This window comes from Urocampus carinirostris, chromosome 11 (assembly GCF_059441175.1).
Source record: "Urocampus carinirostris isolate Australia breed hairy pipefish chromosome 11, RoL_Ucar_1.0, whole genome shotgun sequence".
Taxonomy (NCBI): Eukaryota; Metazoa; Chordata; class Actinopteri; order Syngnathiformes; family Syngnathidae; genus Urocampus; species Urocampus carinirostris.
Genome location: NC_142359.1, coordinates 40,418,087 through 40,432,099, shown reverse-complemented (window position 1 = coordinate 40,432,099; position 14,013 = coordinate 40,418,087). Strand labels below are relative to the sequence as shown.

The 14,013-nt window shown below is 37.2% G+C and overlaps 1 protein-coding gene across 2 annotated transcripts in view; it reads right to left on the bottom strand.

Annotated features, from left to right (window-relative positions):
- Positions 1-218: 218 nt before the first annotated feature.
- rerg (RAS-like, estrogen-regulated, growth inhibitor) overlaps positions 219-14,013 on the bottom strand; it is a 53,134-nt gene continuing 39,339 nt past the window's right edge. The window contains exons 3-6 of one of the 2 annotated variants that reach the window (XM_088347976.1): positions 13,016-13,072; positions 7,596-7,669; positions 3,831-3,950; positions 219-3,761 (exon numbers count right to left, since the gene is read on the bottom strand). In XM_088347976.1, the coding sequence (XP_088204102.1) occupies positions 3,540-3,761; positions 3,831-3,950; positions 7,596-7,669; positions 13,016-13,072 (473 nt within the window). In that variant the 3' untranslated portion in view covers positions 219-3,539. Of the gene's footprint in view, positions 3,951-7,595; positions 7,670-13,015; positions 13,073-14,013 lie in introns of both variants that reach the window. The other variant, XM_088347975.1, reaches the window with a different exon arrangement.

Below are 14,013 nucleotides of genomic sequence, written 5' to 3'. Positions count from 1 at the left end.
TGGACATGCACCTACGATAAAAATTTATAACCGCTCCATGATTTCTATGTGAGAGAAATAGCAAAATAGCATGGTGTTCAAATACTTATTTTCTTCACACACATATATATATATATATATATATATATATATATATATATATGTAAGCACCGATATCTGACGTTCCCTTTCACTCGTCAATTCAGGTCCAAAAAAACAAAAAATGTGTTTGGAATATCACCCTTTGTATTGTTTTTATTGGTCCTATTGACAACTCACAAACAGAAAAAAAAACCACGAGTTTCATGCATTTGTGTTTACAGATGCAGCAGCAGTGCTTAAGGCTTACATTTTGTACAGTAAAAACAATTATAACATTCCTGGAGTGTGATTGTTGTTTGTTGAATGTGTCATTTCAGTGGTACCTTTAGATGCAAGCGCAATTTCTAATAATTGGAATTAATTAATCGTTGGAATTCATTGAGTTTATTTTTTTATTTATGTTAGTGCATTCCATATACTGTCAATCAGAAGTGTTATGCAAGTTCAGGAAAATAAATACTGGAATCAAATCCAGCTATGCAACAACAACAAAATTACCATTACCATTTTTCAACTTTAAGGCAAACATAAGAATCCCAAATTTGTCAGACATTCGAAAGTGCGCGTTATATCCCAGAAAACACGGTTTAAACATGGAAATGCATAATTACAATGACATGCAGAAATCATATATGGATGAATTAAATCATTTTAGTAATGAAAGCAGATTTTATATTCTTAGTTTATGTGTCATGGATATTTATTTAATTTGATGACGCTTTTTTAGGGATTACTGTATTTTCAGGCCCAATAGCGCACATTAAAGTCTCAGATTTCATTCAAAATATAGGGCGCGCCCTATTGAGCAGTCTGTAATGTCTCTAAAGCAGAGCAACAAAGGGAGACGTGCTCAGGGGCCTTAGGGTTTGGCTCCCGCTCCTGAGGGCTCAAAGTTCTGAGTCTAGATTTACAACAATTTTGAGTGAAATCCCATGTTTTTGGGAGATTATTCACATTTTTTTTCTATGATATGGGGCACAAAAAGACGGCAAACAAGAGTATATTTGGTATTCAACATTAGGGTTTTAATATAAAATGTTAATTATAAAATAAAATGTCATCCTTTTTTTTTACTGGTGTATATTAAATATTTTCAGGCTGGATTATAAACTTAAAGGGACGTTGCGCATTATTGAGTGTCTATAGATAAAAACATTTTAGTTATGAGCAAAACTACGTAAACTCTCATTAAAACTTGCGTTTCTATAAAACTCACTGGTAGTAATAATTTGTATTCATTTGACATAACATTCGGCTCACCTCGGGTGAGCCTACATGAATGTCCACCATCTTGCTGCTAGAGATACCCCAAAAAAAACAAATGGTGCGGTTTAGTCATTTTTGGTTTCTGTAGTTTGAGCTTTTTGGTTGTACTAAACAATACAGCGACATCCAGTGGTCAAATGTTACACAGAATCCCTGTAAGGAGCCGTTGGTGGCCCGCAGACTGCAGTTTACCCATGTGTTTTACAGAACGGGCCTAAAACTTGGTGATACGTATTGCACTTTTTAGCAACAAACAAATCGACGTGCACTTCTAGTCAAGGGTTGGGAACATTTTTGTCTCAAAAAGCTATGAAAGCTTAACATTTAGATTTGTCTTTTTTTTTTTTTTTTTTTTTTTTGAGGGACACACCATATATTTTAAGACAAAATTCAACAAAACTGCCAAACCCACATAAAATTTGTCCCCATCCCACAGTTGAGGCTTTGACTGTCATTTTTGTTGTGAGTGATGATGATAATGAGTGCTGATTCTTTTGTAAAATAAAAAAAATAAAAATACTGCAAACGAGAAGGATTCTGATGTATTTACCTTCAGCTATGCAAAGTGGTCACAGTTCTAAGCTTAAGAATTGAGTGGTCATTATTCCTCCTTCATTTCATCTTATAGACTCAAAGCTTTGACTTCTTTTAAATTTAAAAATATTTGTCTTAAAAGTCATCAAACGCGTTGTATTTGATTTTGTCATTTTATAATAACTTGCGCAAACTACACTTGAAAATATCCGAGAAATTGTTGAAGGCAGATGTCACATTTACATGTGTATTCTGATGCATCTCATTGCTCAGACACATGGCTAAAATCCTAATAACATTCTTTCTTACCAGCCTTAAAGGTAGAGAGGCACTACAGAACTCCTGCCGCTAGTGGTAAAAAGTAGTCTCTCCAAGCCAAATGGACTCATAAAAAAAGTTATACCTGGCGCAGTGGATGCTGGCTGAGAGAGAGTAGAGTGTGCAGATCCGCTCACATAAACAAATTGCTTTGGGTGCTCGGCTGGTATTTTCAGGTTTACAGTTAATAAAGTGTCTCAACAGTAAACATAATTAGTTTGATGCAATGGTTCTCTACTTGTCTGACATGAGGACCCACCATTCCACAAGATGTGACCCAAATCAGGAAAAAAAATTCCACCTCTCAAATTTATCGAATGAAAGGGGAACATAAAAAAGATAAAGCCATCATCGCATCCAAGCAACCTCCTAAAACTGCTTTAAAATAGCCATATACTAAAAGAACTTCATATCCAAAATATGAATACAACACTGATAAATACATAATTGTGTTGATACTAAACATCAATATACAAAAAGCTAAAAACATAACCTTTTTAAACCATTTACTGTACCTATAAACAATGGCAGACTCTGTGCAATATTTCCATATTTTCCTATCATTTCATGCTTCAACTTAATTGTTGTCACCGTTTTCAACTTTTCCTTCCACTTGTCACTTCCTTAGGACCAATTTTTATGGGCAGAAAAGGGAAATAAAACAAGCAAAATCACAATAAAATGAGATGCCGTCTCTCCTCAACACAATTTGACGTTGCCACTCAACTGAACAGGAAGAAGACATCGAGCAGGGCCTTAACGTCATCTACTCTGTAACTTACCCTCCATTTTTTTCTTCTTCATAGCATTATTTTGCTAGGGCAGAGCCCTTTAACACACTGAAAATCGGTACGCGACCCACTAAATGAGAAAAAAACGATTTAATGAGCTTTCATGTCCAGGATTCCAAGGAGATGTACAGTGAAACTAGGCCTGTTGGTGTAACTTATTGAATCTACTCATATATATATATATATATATATATATATATATATACCAAAGCAAACTGGTCCTGGATTGCTTTGACTTCACATCTATAAAACGTGGAAGAAAACAGGTTCGCATGTTCCCAGGTCCTTCCAGTAAAATGCCAGTGTCCTTGGGCAAAACATTGAACCTCCAATGCCTCCGATAAGCAGGTAGGAGGCTTGCATGGCTGACGCCGCTATCGGTGTGTAAGTGTGTGTGTGTGAATGCATAAGTGTGAAGCACATTGTAAAGCGCTTTGTGAGGTCCTCACTGACTTGTATAGCGCTACAGTATAAAAATGCAGACCATTTATTTATTTACATAAATGAGATTAATTCTATTTTGGATGGGGATCATCACCCCCAAGAGTCTTAGCTGCTGATTTTGGTGAGCATCTTGTTGATGGCCTGCTTGACGTGTGTGGTGGAGCTCCGGCGTCGAGCTTTGCCCTGCACGGCCTTGCGCCGGCGGACTTCGCGGCAAAGCTCGTGGAAAGTTTCGGCAACGGCGCCTCCCTGGTCAGCGCAGGCCGAGCACTCGTAGAAAGCGCAGTTCATCTCGCTCGCCAGACGCTCGCCCTCCTCTGTGCTCACCTGCCGGGCGTGATCCAGGTCACACTTGTTGCCCACCAAGACCAGCGGAACGTTTTTGGGTTTCTTCACCTCCTCCAGGAGACTTCGGAGCGGCGAAATGTCCTCGAAGCTTCCCCGGTCAGTTATGTCGTACACCAGGATAAAGCCGTCGCCCCAACGCATGTGACCCTCACGTTGTTGGTTGTCCTCCTGCATAGAAGCCAAACAAAACTGATTGCATTTGTTTTTCCTCTAGCCTGAAGGCCGTAGAAATGTTGCTTAACAATGTCATGTATTTATGATGTCACCATTTACTGAAATACGTCACATTTCATTAGAAAACCTAAATTCTTGGGATTCAAGATATGATTTAAAAATATACTTGTCGTAAAAACATCACAATTGGTCTAAAACAAGATTCCCGAAAACTATAAATATATATAAATATAACTCACCCAAAAGTCGTGTAATATTACACTCGTGAAACAATTGTTAAAAAATGTGGTCTAGTTACATTCAGGAGAGTCCAGTTAATTCAATTGTGTAAAATTCTTACTCCAAAACACACAATAATGCCAACAGATTAAAACAAAAGCCACCTAAAAGCAATCTTGATTCATTTGACAATCATTGTCTGCTTGACTCCCCTTTAAAGATAAACAGATTTGTAAATGAAATGAAATGACAAGTCAATGACTTCCCAAAGCGCTTTACAGCTTGTCAGATGACTTCCGGTATAGCTGTCATTGTCTGACCTTTTGATTGACCCCACTCTTGGCCAATTGCAAGCTTTTTTTCACGGTCCTTAATGAAGGATTTCATATTTTATTTATTTGACTATAAGGGATTTTTACAATCAGATATAAATTACATTTAAATACAAAAGATATTCACTGGCTGAGCTGTGGGGCGAGGTCAGTGTAGCCTAGACAAGAATGATGTTTACAGAAAAACAACAAGAACGGGGACAAGGGCTGATGAGGGAAAAGGCTGAAAAGCTTTGTTGGTGTGAGTCCTTTAGACATGGCTGCGCCTTTCAGCGAGGAGGTGGTGAAGCTGGCACCTGGCCCGCCCGTGGGGGGTGGCCGACGCCCCGACGTGTGAAAAGACGGAAGACGGAAGGAGAGACGAGAGATGGGAGAGCAGATCGGAGATCGTGAGAGGGAGGCTCGACGAAGACTAATTAGACTAATTCGACAATAATTCGGCTAAATTCGATGGAATTCACTTAGTTAAATACTTTAAGAAAATAAATCTGCCCCCGTGTGAAAATGCTGGCTATCTTTGTTCATTTTCCCATCAAGAAACGAGCATGCATTGTTAGGAGAATGAAGTTTGTGTTTGGTTAATGGAGTCAGATAACTAATTCGAACAATTTGGTAAATGATACATTTGTAATATAGTTTTTTTCCCCAACATTAGCCTGTGAAAACCTAGGAGGGCCTGTATTAAAAAAAGGAAGGTCATGACCAATTCAGCTTTAAAAATCTTTAGCCAAAAGTAACGAATTTAAATGTGGATTGACAGATTGGTTAGCCAATGAAATTTCCAAAATAATTTTACTCAATTTTATGATCTGTGTTGAAATCAGAGCTGAAAATAAACGCGCATCCATATTTACGCGCGAGTATTACGTGCAAGTGTGCTTAATGACAAAGTAAAATACATGAATGCAAAGTTACGGCTGTTTATTGGTTGTCTCCAAATGGCCACTCTTAGAAATGTTTAGACCTACCGCCTAGACCTTTTCAGATCAAATTTGACAAGGTACTGGGTAAGGCTTCAAGGCTTGTAATATTCAACTTGAGAAACGATTCCCCGAAAACATGGTCTCACCTATTTTATAGCTAAGATGCCGATGCTACATTCATCTGCAGACATTATATTGCAGGAAAAATTCAGGTGAGAATAAAATCATTCTATTTCTGTGTGTTGCAGTGATTATTTCGATTTGGAACAAAACTTGAAAGTCTTGGCTTTTAAAAGAGACAAAATTCGTCCATATTCCCCAAATGGTTTAAAAACTGCATTTAATTTACTTTGGGTATGTCTCAGATTTTTTTTATGCTCATAATTGAATGCGTTAAGTGGTTTATTTTTTAGTTGAGCAGTGTTGATTGGACAAGTTACTTTAAAAAGGTAATTGTTTATAGTTAGACACTAATTCTTCTAAAAACTAACGAAGTTAGTAACTAAATTACTCTATAGTAAAAGTAACTTGTTACCTGGTAGAGTAAGTATTTTCGTCACTTTAAAAAGAAGGTTATGTATGTCAAATAATTTGAAATTTTCCGAAAGATACAAAACACCGCGGTAACGTCTTTGACTAGAGATTACTTGTAGCTGGAATTCCAACTATTTTCAGAAAACTGGGTCTTTTGGCTCTGCTCAACAAAAAAAGAGTTCTTTGGAGTCCAAAACGACTCTTCAGGTTATTTTTGTTACTTTTATCGCTACATTACCAATTATTATGTAACATTATGCATAAAATGACTTAAAAGGGGGAAATTAAACAAAAATAAAGAAAAATAATGGGGAAAAAAAACAAAGGGAAAAACACAATAACAAAAGGAAAAACAGAGATAAAAGAAGAAAAAAAAAATAAACTTTACATTTATACAAACACATTAATACCTAAAAATACACAATATAATTGAAATAATTATAAATCTACAAAGAAAACAAGAAAAATTACAAAACAATTTAATCTTTTTTATACTCAACAGATTTAAAATAAACAACTCAGAATCCCTGGGGGAAAAAAAGGTTTTCGACCAATCACAAAAGAAAAAAGGCGTCTCGGAGGGAACCAGTTGTTAATTAGTGGGCTTCCTTCATTCATTTCCAAGAGCCAGCTAAAATAGACATATTGTTTGCAAAAGTCAGGTGCTCTGAAAACTCAGCCCTCATTTGCCTTTTCTTTCTGCGGAGGAGTTAATAATATATTCCTAGTTGCCATCTAACTATATGATCACTATTTTGAATGGTGACATGATCCGAAAAGACGTGACATAAACAACTGGGAGGAGAGCAGAAAACTGTGCCGCTAAAAATGGCGTCAGGTTTTCTTCGGCCAAAATTACACACCGCTTTTGAATGTCAGTAATGATAAAGATGTTGTAACAGCAGAAAAAAATCGGTAGTGAGATTATACGTTTCCAACACTGCAGTTTGAATGCAGTTTTACAGCTGAACCAACTCATCATGCTACTCAAACTCAAATAGGAGCTCTGAAAAAATGTATGAATTTTGCCCTAATTGTCGTGCATGTTTGAAATAAATAAAAAATACAAAATAAAGAACCTCGGCCTACTAAAGCTGAGAGTGTATTCTCCTTTACCTTCCTGGCTGCTTCGGTGCGGTACCAGGCTTTAAAGTCCGCGTCATATTTCTAGATCATGGGTGTCAAACATGCGGCCAGAGGGCCAAATCAGTCCCGCCAAGGGTTTTGAAAAAACACTTTGGGAGGGACATGAAGTCACACACCCAACCTGTTTTCTTATGTTTTTTTAACCATTTAGATGTGTCATGGTTTGGTGCCTGCAGTCTCTCTTTTGCCCATAGGATGGATGATTTACCCCATGTTCCACGGTTCCCACATATGGGTCCGTCTAACACCCCGTGACAAGTTGTGCTAAATGATACACATTGTCCCTTTAACTCGTTGCCAGCCATTTTAATTGGGAGAGGGAGGATTGACGGCTCTAGATCAAAGATAGATCAATGACATTTTTAGCCATCTTTGGCGGTGAATAAGTTCAGGTAAAACTTAAACAGATAAATCCCACAATTTGGAATTTTTCATAATCTGTTTTTTTTTTTGGTTTTCCCCCATAATAGGGAAAAATTTCCCACCTGTCCTGCTGTGTCCAGTATCTCCATGGTGACAACTTCATCATCAATATTGGCTTGATGGCGGTAGGTAGATTCTGTGGAGTAAAAATAGTGTATGATCGCAATATTACAAATATATAAATATCATTTTAAATACACTTTTATCTGTCCTATATCACGTTTGAGAAAGATTAAAACACAATATGCAAAAATCCATGAGTCAGCCCTCCTTTTTAAATGCGCGCTGCCGGCCTTTGCTTGCAGCAATAGTCAAACGTGGGTAATGGATCGTGGCTGCATGGGTGCCGTTCTATGCAGAAAGAGTAGAATAAAAGAGCCACCAGGCATGAAACACTTTTTTCTTTCGGCCCGTGCTCTAAGCAATACTAATCCAATGATAAAGAATCGCGGCCACAGCCGTGTATTACATTTTGGGTGAGCCAGAACAGCACGCCTCCAGACAAAAGAGTTTTCTGGCGGTCCCCTTTTGCAGCAATTCGGGATTAGGGATAATGCATGACAGCTGCACAAGTGCAGTTCACTGTTAACACATAGCCGCCAGGCATGACAAAAATGTGCTCTGCCAGCAGCATCTTCACCTTTGGCTGATGCAGAAAAAGGATTCAATTCTAAGCTTTTTTTTTAATGGATCAACTCTAAATCCGCATCTGTGTCAACAGAAGTTGCCTTGTAATATGTTCTGGGATTAAGTAAAAAATAACTGAGGGAGGAGGATTTTTTTCCTCATCTCGATTCTGCGCTTAATTTTGGTGTCTTTGTCAACCTTAATGCGTCATGCACTTTTTTTCCGCATAATTGTCTTTCTTGGATGTTTTTTTAAAGGCAAAATATCATGCATGTTGTTTTCAAAGATGGCATTCTTTACCAATGATAGCTACAGTGCCATGAAAAAGTATTTGTCCCCTTACTGATTTCTGTGTTTTTACATATATATCGCTCACAAATGTTTCAGGTCGCCAAACCACTTTTAATATACACAGTGTGACAACCCGAGGATATACAATATGCAGTTTTGAAACTTTGATTCCATTTATTAAGGCACAAAAAAGATCACAACCTACGTTTACAATAATTGGTAATGAGTCATTCACGACACTGTGAAAGAATCTTGGCCCACTCCTCTTTTTAATATTGTTTCAAATCTGCTATGTTGGAGGGTTTTCTAACATCAACTTCCCGGTTAAGCTCACACCACAGCATCTCAATTGGAATTAAATCTGGACTTTGACTTGGCCACTCTAGAACCTTTCTTTTGTTTGTTTTTTTTAGCCATTGTGTTTTGGATCGTTGTACTGCTGAATGATACCAGAGCGCTTGAGTTTAAGGGCACAAACTGATGGTGGGACGCTCTCCCTCAGGATCTACGGGTAAACATAAAAAATATTCCATCAACCACAGCAAGTTGTCCTGGTCCCCAGACAATCAAACTGCCATCATGTTATTTTTATCAAATATCGTGCTATTTTTACAACAGATTTAACGCCTTCCAAAAAGTTAATTTTTTGACTCATCCGTCCACAGAATGTTTCAACAAAAGTCTTGAGGATAATCAAGATGTTTTAGGGCAAGTGTGAGATAACTCTTTGTGTTCTTTTATGACAGCAGTGGTTTTTGCTTGGGAACTCTCCCATGGATACCATTTTTGGCCAGGGTATTTCATATAGTTGAACATAGTTTAAAATTCGTCTTTATATGTGCAACCATGAAGAAAAAAATTATATTTTAATGCCACAACAGTTTGTTACAAGGCTGTTAACAGAGAGTATGAAAAGTATGAAAAATGAAACAAAAAGAAGAAAAGAGTAAAATGGAAAATGAAAAACCAATTAAGAAAAAAGAAGAATAAGAAAGTAGAAGAAATTAGTAAAAAGCTAGGAGAAAAAAACAAAAGGGAAAAAATTGAAAAAAATAAATTAAAAAAAGAAAAAAATCAGAAAAAATGATAAGCTAGGAAAAAGAAACGTAAAATAAATAAAGAAAAAAATAAAAAGAAGAAAACAGCAGAATAAAAAAAGGAAAAAGGAAAAAAAAAAAGATTTTCTGACATCACTTGATCAGTGTACTACCAATAATAATGTAATATTATGCAAAAGAAATATGATTTTTTTCATTTAAAAAATCTATGATTTTACTTAACCATAATTGCATTTCTTTTTTTATTCTTCAGTGAACTTATACCTAATTCAAACAATTACAACTTTTTATATACTCAACAAATTCAAAGTCAACAACGCAGAATCAATTGAAAATGCATATTGACCAACTACAAGGGGGAAAAAAGGACCTGTCTATTGTTTTAACTGATAAAACCTGATGTAAGCTGCTACTGGATGTGCTGTTGGCTATGTTTAAAGTGCATTAGTGATTTGTTTGGGGTATGGGTATGTTTTGGGGTCATAATAGATGTATATGCTCCATAAGCCCCACCCCTTGGCCATTGGATATGCCCCCCCTATGACTTGATGTCTGGTGACACCACTGTCTTATGACGTTTTTGAGGGTCTAAAATGTCGGCACATGTCCCCTGCCGCGTCCCCTCAGGTAATGTCAGTGAGATGTCAACCAAAGTTATTTATTTGTTCAGAGGCTGAGCAGGAGACTCCGGGTGGGCTTGTGTCCTGCGAGAGCGACTATTTATAAAGCCATCACTCTTCCGCCTGCCGACAGCGCCTGCCGTCTTTATGTGCAGCCACCAGTGTTGGGAATAACGCTGTTACTTAACACAGGTTCTGCTTTTATTTTAATTTCAGATTTGGTCAAATCATCAAATGACACACAGGGAAATCAAATCTTCTGAAGAACTAGGTTTTGTCTCGTGAGCAGATTTGTCGATAAATTTTGTGTTAAAAATATTAGGTGTGGCTTTCTCAATTCTTTTTTTTATATTCTCTCTTTTGTGGCTCTTGTGGTCAAAAAGGTTCCCAACCCTTGAGATAGATCTTTTAACAAAAAAGAAATTCTCCTGAAAGCAACATTTGTGCCTACCTAGCACAAACAACAGTAATGCACTTGTAAAACAAGCAATGTTTGGCTGGCCTTCAAAGTGCTTTAGTTCCCAATACGCTCCTTAAAAAGTTGCGTCTGCTTTTGCAGTAACTAAGGAAGCAATGAAAGGGTGTTCCATAGTATGCGTCACTGTTCTGAGAAATTTAAACAAGAACACAAGGGGGTTAATTAGCCTTTAAAACAAGAAAGTTTGATCACATTACCCAGAGTTTAGCTAATCTGTATTGGCTCCCTGTCAATTTAAGATGTGATTTTAAGGTTCAGTTGGTATTATCAAAAATTATAAAAGGACCTGCCCGTATCTTTCGGATTAAATTTTCCCTTATCTTCCTGCTCCAAGCCTTTGCTCGAAAAATGCTGTGCTACTAGTGATCCCAAGAGTCAAGAAGAAATTTGCAGGTTCGAGAGCATTCTACAACCTCGGTGGAACGTTGAAATCTAGGCTTAAAACACACTTGTATTCTATAACTTATGAATGACCTATATTCCATGTTGACGATTTATGTGTATTGTTTGTTGATGCCTTTGCAATATCCACTGAATTACCAGATTACCTCATGTGCAGTCCCTACTCAAGGTCTTTTCATTTTCTTCATGCTGAGCTTTTGAGTTTTTCCTTCATGTAGGTATTACATCAGGGGATGTTGTAATAATAGTCTGTGGTCTGTAATAGTCTGTACAGCTTGTGATTAAGGGCTATAAAAATAAACATGACTTGAATTGACTTGACATTAACGTATATCAGTGTGTTCTACATTTTCATATACAGTAATCCTGCAAAGAATTTTGGGTAAAGTGTAAATGCTTGAAATTGTTGCTTTATTTCTCGGCCTCTTGGCTTGATAGACGAAGTGTGGATGAAGAAAAATTAAAAATGTTTGCTTAAAAACATTGCCAATATGCCTGCGCTAGATGTCTTTAAAAGTAGTAAGCGTTTTTAAGGGGCGGAAAGTGGTAGTGTTGGCAAGTATGCATTGTTTGTGTTACTAGAATCAATGATAATAATAAAAACGACGATCAAGCAATAATTCTTAACAAAATATGATTGTTGTTGATTTTTAAATATTACTGGAAAAATAGCTTTATAAGTCCTTGAAAAGTGCTTGAATTTGGCCATGACAAATACTGTGCAATTACAAACCCGATAGTGTACCATCACACTAATAATACAAGTGCATAATTCACTTTTTTGGGCCAAATTGTCTAAATCAGGTTCCCGAGGAGAACTGCTTTATTTGCACAAGTGTCCAAGTCAGTCAACCAATTATATTTCATATACCCCAAAGACGTCAATCAGGCGGCACATGGGCCGGAATAGGCCCGCCAAGGGTTTTAATCTAGCCCGCAAGACAACAATGTGAGAAGCGCAAGAGAGAAATGTGCTGCAGTTTTAACTATTTCCACTTGATGTCACCCAAGCCAACCACAGCTCACAAAACAATTGTAGTAGTATTTCTCTCTCTCTCTCTCTCTCTCTCTCTCTCTCTCTCTCTCCTTTTTTCTATCATTTTCTCTCTCTCTCTAACTCTTTTTTCTTTCTCTCTTTTTCTCTTTCTATCACCCTCTTTCTATCTCTTACTCTTTTTCCCCTTATCTTGCTCTTTTCTTTAATTTTCTCTTCATATCTCTATTGCTTTCTCACCCCCTTTCTTTCCCTCTTTTTCATGCTCACTCTTCATCTCACTTTCTGTCTTTTTCTTTTCTCTCATTCTTTTGATCTTTCTCTTTCTCACTTTTGTTCTCTCTTAATCTCGTTTGCTTTTTTGTCTCTTTCTTTCTCACTGTTTCCTCTCTTTCTTTATCTTCCTCTGTCCTTTTTCTCCCTTTATCTCTATGTGCTCTTTTTTTCTCTTACTCTTTCTCCCTTTTTCTGTCACTCTTGCCTTTTTTCTTACTCTGTCTCCCTTGCTTTCTCTCGTCTTTTATCTTTCTCTCCTCTCTCTTTCTCTTTTTCTCCATCTCCCTTTCTCTTTAATTTACTAGTCTGACAACCGTGAGGTATTTTTTTTTTTATTAGGTGGCCGCCAGCTAAAATTAGTTTGAAATCTCTGATATAACCAATCAATAGTGCAATATCATAGCAAGATTATTTAAGAAATTATAATTTGACAGTACAGAAGTTATTTGTGGTGTGTCTTGGACAAATACAGCCTGGTGGTGCCCATTCTTCTAAAGGGCCCAAAAAATTTCCGGCCTGACACACTACAGGAAATTGTGCCCCTAAGACCCAAAGGGTTAAGGGATACAAACACTACTTTTATTTGTAAAACAAATGCTTGAACCTGTAAATTGGGTTTGTTGTAAGTCTGAAATCGATAAAGTGTTTTGACAATCACAGGGCTTTTTTGGAAAGCAAACCCTGCAAAAAAAGAGAGATTACTCTAAATATACTGAAATTAAAAAGCTATTCTTACCAAGTGTTGGGTCATACTCCCAGATGAAGCGTCGTGTCAAAAACCTCACCACCAACGCTGTGGATAAAAAAAGGGCGTGGTTCATTAAGTGCGGCGACCTGCAGTCTGGGGAAGCAGGCAAGGCTCACCTGTCATCATTAATATATGGAAAAAAATATATATGAAATGGTTATATTTACTGAGTGTTAAAATTCTTTCTCATTTAACTTTACCATTTGGAATGAGTTTTTCAAATTCGCTAAACGTTCACATTATGTAATAAATATTTTTAATACAATGAGTGTGTAACATCACTGTGCTGCTGTGAGGTATGCAATTCTCTTGCCTAATGGTAGAGAGCGATAGTGATACTGATTTGGCGCACACATCAGCCCCAAATAAGAGAATTAGTAATAGCACTGACAAGCTAACAGCAAGTGAAGCCCTCCAGTATGTTTTTCTTGTTGCATGGACTTTTTTTCATGATTGATTTTAAAGTAATGCGTTGGGCACATTACTTTACAAAAGTAATAAGTTGTAGTTACTCAATACTAAAAGTAACTAGTTAACAGCAATGTTCCCTCTAATTTTCCAAGGGACCGAGCATTCACAAAGTCTGTGAGCGTCACTTGCCATAACGGTGAGCAACATCAATCTCAAGTGTGGCAACCAAATTATTATCAAACATATCCCAAACTTGAATAAAATTACATTTTGCTAAGTTTCTGGCAAATTACTTTTTACATATTAATGGATTGACTAATGTACTATTGGAAAGGTTGTACACCCCACAAACATCATTTGTTTTTACAACAACTTTTACATGAGAGTTAGGAATGCCACAGAGAAATGTGCAATAGTTGAAATTGATCTCTGAGTCATATCCATCCATCATCTTCACTGCTTATCCTCAGTAGGGTCGCGGCGGTGCTGGAGCCTATCCCAGCCATCTCCGGGCAGTGGCCAGGGGACACCCTGAACTGATTGCCAGCCGGTCGCAGGGCACACAGGGACAGACA